This window comes from Rhipicephalus sanguineus, chromosome 6 (assembly GCF_013339695.2).
Source record: "Rhipicephalus sanguineus isolate Rsan-2018 chromosome 6, BIME_Rsan_1.4, whole genome shotgun sequence".
Classification (NCBI taxonomy): domain Eukaryota; kingdom Metazoa; phylum Arthropoda; class Arachnida; order Ixodida; family Ixodidae; genus Rhipicephalus; species Rhipicephalus sanguineus.
The window spans coordinates 17,935,946-17,942,946 of record NC_051181.1 but is presented as its reverse complement, the minus strand read 5'-3'; the positions used below and the strand labels follow the sequence as shown (position 1 = coordinate 17,942,946).

General features: G+C 47.5%; 1 protein-coding gene across 1 annotated transcript in view; it reads right to left on the bottom strand.

The window, feature by feature from the left end:
- Positions 1 to 5,879: 5,879 nt before the first annotated feature.
- LOC119395636 (mitochondrial transcription rescue factor 1) overlaps positions 5,880 to 7,001 on the bottom strand; it is a 74,669-nt gene continuing 73,547 nt past the window's right edge. The window contains exon 5 of the mRNA XM_037662620.2: positions 5,880 to 6,259. Coding sequence (XP_037518548.1) covers positions 6,074 to 6,259 — 186 coding nt within the window. The 3' untranslated portion in view covers positions 5,880 to 6,073. The remainder of the gene's footprint in view (positions 6,260 to 7,001) is intronic.

Below are 7,001 nucleotides of genomic sequence, written 5' to 3'. Positions count from 1 at the left end.
TGTCCAAGAAAACGGCCGCATTTTTTTTGCTCGAAAGCTCGTCTGCTGCTCAACCTCTCCGTGGCTTTTCCTTATGGAGCCGCTAGCAGACGATTCCGCGACGCCGCCCAACAAAAAATGGCGAAAGCGCCCAGTGTTGCCGGAGCACCAAGCATTATGAATATCCCCTATTTGCGCATCTATTTCGCCAGTAGAAGCACGCCATCAGAATTATCGTAAATTTCTTGAGAGTTCAGTGATGCTTTCTTTGCGAATAGCGTTGATGATTGAATCTCCTATTGTGTATAATGACAGACTGAGAAAATGGCTTCACCATGTGCTAGAGTCAGAAGCCACCACATGTAACTCTACAGGCAACTTTAAGCCACTATAAGATTGCTAAGGCGCGGTACATTTGTGCAAATAATACTCGTTAAATCAGCATTTTGGGTGTATTCGTTGTATAAGTTCAAAGTTTTATGTGAAACGCAAATTTGAGATTTAAAATACTCTAATTGCGCGTTCCTTGACACATTGGTTAAAATTTATAATTGCGGAGTAACGGCAGAGGTAACGTCCGTTACTTTTTTCCCGTAACAGTAACGCGTTACATATTTTTATAGGTAACGTAGGGCGGTAACGCTTTCCTTTTTTTATAGTGTAACGAGTAACGTATTTAGTTACTTTTTTTGCAGTAACGCCTACAACACTGGACGAAACTAAAGCTAGCTACCACGCGCACGTGCGCGACGGTATGCGCAAGCGATAGCCGACGAAACGCTGCAGAAAGCATAAAAAAATGAAACGGCACAAGTAAAAAATTCCAGATATTCGCGGTGTGGAAGCACGCAAGAGAAATGATCGAAAAAGACGCGCTTTTAAAACATACAGGCAATACTTCACTGACCATTCTGAAGGTGTTCGCGGGGGATCTCAACGGGAAAAGATTAAGAATAATAATATCTGGGGTTTAACCTCCCAAAACCACGATATGGTTATGAGAGACGCCGTAGTGGAGGGCTCCGGAAATTTCGACCACCTGGGGTTCTTTAGTGTGCACTTAAATCTAAGCACTTGGGCCTCACGCCTCCATCGAAAATGCAGCCGCCGCGGCCGGGTTTCGATCCCGCGACCTTAACGGAAAAAAATTGGTACAAGTGACCGGTTGCCGGAGCGACAAGATTGCGACACGCGCTGCTGCTTTTCCAGAGCACATCGATATCGAGAGTGCCAAGGACATTCCACTTTCCAAAGCAGGGGTGGCCGGCTGAAAGCACTCCAACAAACAGCTTTTTCGGGGCAACTGCGATAAAGACACTAGGGAGGTTTCGAATAGCGTACGCTAAGTTAGCGTTAGCGTTTGCGGCCCGCTATTGGCCTCGAGGAGTTACGGAGTCGCCCTCTATCGGACGCGCCTCGATCGCGTGCTAGGCAGGATACCGCCGGCGCTCTCCCCATAGGTTTTGCTGTCGGCGCTCTACAAAAACACCTCGCGGAAGCCCTCCAGGGCATTTCTGTAAGTACTTTAGAAATGAACTGTGTTCTTTACTGTCAAAATAATCATTTTCGACGAACTGAAAGCACAAGATAGTCTACAGTCGCTGTCTCTTTGCAGAAAACCGAGCACCCGCTTCACGCTGTCACCGCGTTGGAGACCCCTAAACCGGCTTCTTGCGTGAAAGGTAGTCACTCGCTGAGTGCAAACTATGTGAAATATCTCGTTAGAGTAGACTGCCTGTATAACCAAACGGAGCATAACAGAAAGAAGCCTCAAGCCAGCGATTGCACGGGTTCGCGACGACTGACGGTGCCTCTGCATGTATGAGCTTCTGCATGTATGTTCGTACTGATGGTTTCGCTTTTGCTACGAGCGCGTTTTGGCACCGCGCTGTGAACTTTAGGCCGCAAAATATGAGAATGTGTGAGTAAACAAACAACTACTGTTGCGCGGACACTATCAGAGCAGTTCAAAAACAATTTCCTTACAACTGCGGTTTCGGTGCGCATGGCAACTTTGTGATCTGCCATCCCGACGATTCAGTGTTTTTTTTTTTCGGTCTAAATTCGGGTACGTTTCAATGTCATTTGACAAGTTGTCTCGCACTGCGTATTGATCGGTCTTCTCAGCGGGCAAATGCCGCTGCTTCTGTTTCTTTATTCAGCGCATTCGTTTCGTTTGGTGCTCACACAAAACGTGAGCAAATGCGACGCCTTTTTTTAATGCTCCTTAACTATCGTTCCGTTTGCATTCAGTGAACTTGCCGCTCTCTGTCATCAACAAATTCATAGACCAAAGCTTCACCACTTCGAGATTGCTGGTGGAAGGAGAACCAGTCTACGAGACCGAGCATGTAGTAGCATGCGACGCCTAGGAAAAGAAAGAAAATACAGTAACGTTTGCCGGACTTGTTCTGCAAACGTCGGCTGTGAACTAGGACCCACATGAACTTGAAATAGCGGTGAATAAAATAGAAGGTATTGCAGCAACCAGCAGCCGCAAAACAGGATAGTAATTATTTGGCGTGTACCCCAGCAATTTTGGCAGCAGTGTCGTGTCTAACATAGAGTTTCCTAAAATTAACTAGAGGGGACTCTGGCGCTGCGATCGTTCAGCTACCATGGGAATGATGGGTAGTACACAAATTTGCCTAGTCTTCGTGCTTGCGGCTTCAAACGTACTTGTGGCTTTGTTTATTGCTATGTTTTGGTTTTCTTACGGATAAAAGAATGGATCGTTGTGAACTTCGTGGCCAGGTTTGAATCGCTGAGCCTAAAGAAGTTAAAGGAGTGGTGACAGAAAATTTGTGAACCTCTGTTTTTTGCTCTTAATCAATGGCTACTGACTCGATAATAGCGGCAACGAAACTCATTTGCCCCAGCGCGAAACGAATGTTTAATTATATGCTCGTATGTTACGACCGGAGGCAGTTTCGATTTCGAAGAGCACTCGGTAGCCCCGTGACGTAGATGGTCTACTTGGTAAACAAGACCGCAAGAATCAGTGACGTCACTGGCCAGCTTCTGCTATGTTGTCAGTGCTGCTGTTTCGTTTGCTGTGTTGAGCAGGTGTTGAGCGTTGCGAGTGCTTGTTTCCTCGATTGTCAAACTACGTTGCTTATCTAGTGCGGCGATGGACGAAAGAGCTGGCAGGAGTGTAAAAATCAGTAAGAAAAGCTCGATTCACTTTGCGAATCTCGCCGGTAGCTGCGATTTTGTTCTTGTAGTCGTTGTCCAACTGAGGCGACGTTTTCCGCCAGGCTTGGAGTAGCCGCAGCATTAGACGTGCTGAAACATTTTCGCTCCGATCATTCGTAAAGTAGCGGGATATGAGAAGTGACGAAGGAAGCATTGAAATCACAACATTGGCACTCTGTAACAGTGTTTATGCGTAACATGCAAATGACGTGATGCACGCTTTACTGACTCGTATTTATATCGGGCAACGCCGCGTTCTCAAGGCATACCAATCCCACGTAACCACGTCGGAGGGTCGAAGCAGTTATTTGTCCACTACGCAATATGATCCCGGCAGCAGAGAGCTTTAGTTCGTCTGTAGACTTCCTATCGTTTGCGGGTACCTGGTTACCGGAGCTGTTGACGGCTGCAGCAGTAGCAGCAACTGCGTACAACTGCGGAGCCCGTAGCGACATCTTGTGGCGTTTTGTCCAACTACAATAACTTTTTTTCGATTTCTTTTCCGTCGCGTTATAGTTCTTGTCGGGAAAAAAAGCAATGAGAATACTGTGAGTTGCTTATTATCTCACTGCAAATGCTTTACACAGAATCAGTAAGCGGGTAAGTCGCTGCGATGTTATATTGTAGGTCTCTGGTAAGGATATGCATCATCAGGTGTCGCTACCAGCGTTGTCTGTCTCTTACACGCCTCCGGTAACCCGGCCAGAACTCGTGACGTACGTGGTATCCACTCGGTGACCTCATCGTCTTTTGCTTCTATTTCCGATCCGGCACTTTCACGAACTTCAAAACTCAATTAAAATACCTTTTAGGCTGTATTTGTGGCTGATACTGCACAGATGGCACCTATATGCACCCATTAGTGTGATTCAACAGTCAAATTGTGTCCGAATTTTTGTGTCACCACTCCTTTAAAGTGGCGAAGTGAAACTGGTGACTTTTGCTGAACTTCGTTTTTCGACAAAGCGGATGCAGCCAACGCGGAGCCAAACTGAGCCGTAAGTACGAAGTTTAGACAAATTTGTGTACTACCCATCATTCCCATGCTGGCTGAAGCGTCATGCGTTGCAGCTCCCATAGACACTAGCGCCAGAGTTCCCTCTAGTAAGTATTGTAGGAAACCCTATGGTGTCTAACGCCAACAGGGTGGCATCTTTCCCACATAAATAAACGAGGCTCCAAGAAAATACATGGGGTTGGCCGGTGGGCCGATCACGGAGGCAATGCAAAATTTATGAAGCAATGCTTGCCTCATCAAATGGGAAGGTTGCCCGTCGGCGGCGTCAACACGACTGATGCAAAAAATAATCGTCACGTGGTGGTGTCACCATATGACGTCATCATGACATCACAGATCGCCGAAATATGCAGCGTCATTATGACGTCACATAATGTGACGTCACATGATGACGTATTCACACGCATGGTCGCTTTGCATTGCCTCCGTGATCGGTCACGGAGGCCGTGCAAAACCGCGTTAGGTGCAAAGCGCTTTTGTAGGGGGGCGCGGGAGAATCAGTACAACTACTCACAAGAAGATGGCTTTCGCCTGCTAGTCATCTTTAACTAATGCATAAGGGACCCTGTGCGTTTTTTAATTCAACGTATCTAAACAATGACTTGCGCATCTGCAGCCGATTTTGTGGACGCTGAGCACGGGGCCGACGATCAAGAGGTCGCATTGGAGAGTTCTGAGATGGCATCGCACGTGGTAAAAGGTAGCGCTTTTACCATCCAGTGGCAGATAAGCATCATTTGCCGGCGGGAAGCGCGCGCGAGCCATCGTCTCAGTGCGCGCTGTCTGCTACTCACCGAACATCGCAGGCCCGACGCAGTAACAAAAGTCTTCGTCGCGGAAGTGCTTGTTGCACAGAAGACTCGTAGCGGATGGCTACTTGCCGGTTCTTAGCTTTACAACCCATGCTTCACGCTGTTTCTTGTCCCGCGGTTACCAGTGCAGGCTGACACTGGGCTCCTTTGCGGAAGCGCGGCACTGCGGCACCGAGCGGTAGAGCCCCATGTTCGTCGCCTTCAGAGGCAGCCACTCTATTACAATGGTTTCAATTGAGTAGAAAATGAGAGAAAACTTCCGAATTTGAACCGGCCGCAGCGCATGTGGGACTTGAAACTCGTTTTCAAAGCACGCGGCAGTGCGCCACAAGCAGCCGACGCGGCCGCTGAGACCACGTGATCCTGCCAAGCACGTCACGCCGACGGTGGCGCCGGCGTTTCCAGTGGTGGGCCTCGAGGCCAATTTCCGTCACTTAACGGGAGCCCGCAAGCGGTTAGCGTACGACGCATGCGCAGTTGCGCGAAATGCTAACGCAAAGCTTTGCGTATGCTATTCGAAAACTGCCTACTGTTGCTCGCTACTCCAGCGAAAAAAAAAAAAAGAAAATCGTAAGCATAGCCACATCTGCCGATAAGCAATGACCAAGCGTTTCTTTAAGGGGCTTTCGGATGGGCCAGCAGCAGGATGGGCTGCTTTCCGCCGGTCCGCCGGCCACCCCTGCTTTGGAAAATGGAATGTGCTTGGCAATCTCGCTATCGGAGTGCTCGTGAGCAACAACGCCGCGTGTCGCGATTTTGCGTCTCCGGCCGCCGGTCACTTGTGCTAATGTTTTTGCGTTGTGACTGTGCTTCACTGACCCCAAGATACGCTGCATTGTTATTTCGCCCTAATTAGAGGAAAATAAAAAAGCGGCGGCTATTCAAGAATTTTTATTTGTAACTAAACTGTAATAAAAATCGAAGATTTGCTCTGCTGTTTCTTCAACCACATTGTGCTAATCAGACACACAGTTCATCACCGCACTGCAACCTCCCTGTAAAACTGAACGTGTTAACGGTGGGCTGGCAACACTGCTTGGCCAATGACGTACACGAACAGAGAAAGCGTTCAGTCTTCATCAGCGTACTTCTCTATAACAAGTCGTCGTTGGCAGCGTAACCGCACTTGGAATCGTCCTTTATCGGTGACACGCTCGTGATGCGTGGCCAACAGCGTGACACGGTCAACTTCCATCAAGTTTGGATGTTGCGCACTGAACTCCAGGATGTGGTCCACATCATCACCAACACAAACCTGCACAGAAGAATGGCCAACAGAGTAATTTGGATCATTGACACAGGGCAGTGGGTTAGTTTGGTATAGTTAAGGCTTGGCACAGCAAACGGGAAAAACATTTTAGTAGACAAGTTGAACTGTTTTGAAAATTTCCTAACCAGAAGTATCTCTTTTTCTAATGCTGGTTTCAAGTTGTACCAAAAAGCAACTACTTGATGTTGAAAAAATATTTGCATTACATACTAACTCAAATCAACACAATATAGTTTATTTAATGGTTCACAAAGGTTCATTATAATGGAACACCATTATAATGTTCACAAAGCAATCCAGGGACACATCGGCATTCACTGCCGCGATTGTGGATGATCAACTGTGAAGTGATAAAAAAGCACCCGTCACAAATCCCTCGAGAAATATAGAAGCGCATTGCATAGCAAAAGCTGACATCACATATATCAGCGCCCCTTCGTTGGCTTTACCTAAACATCTTAATCAAACGAACCGCCCATGAATCTTTGGTCTGTGAAGTTGCCATGTTGCTGTGTCTAATCTTGGCGTTACGTTAGGGTGTGTTTTTGCCGGGGTCCACCAAGTATATCCGCTACGGATATGACGTTGATAAAATGGATGCCAGCGGGTGAGAAAGAAAAAAAAAAACCAAGAAAAAGATCCACCGCTGGGAATGGAATCCACGACCTTGCGGCCGCGACGGTAAGCGCCCGTCATTTTGAAGCTATTCGGCGCAACTTGGCATTCA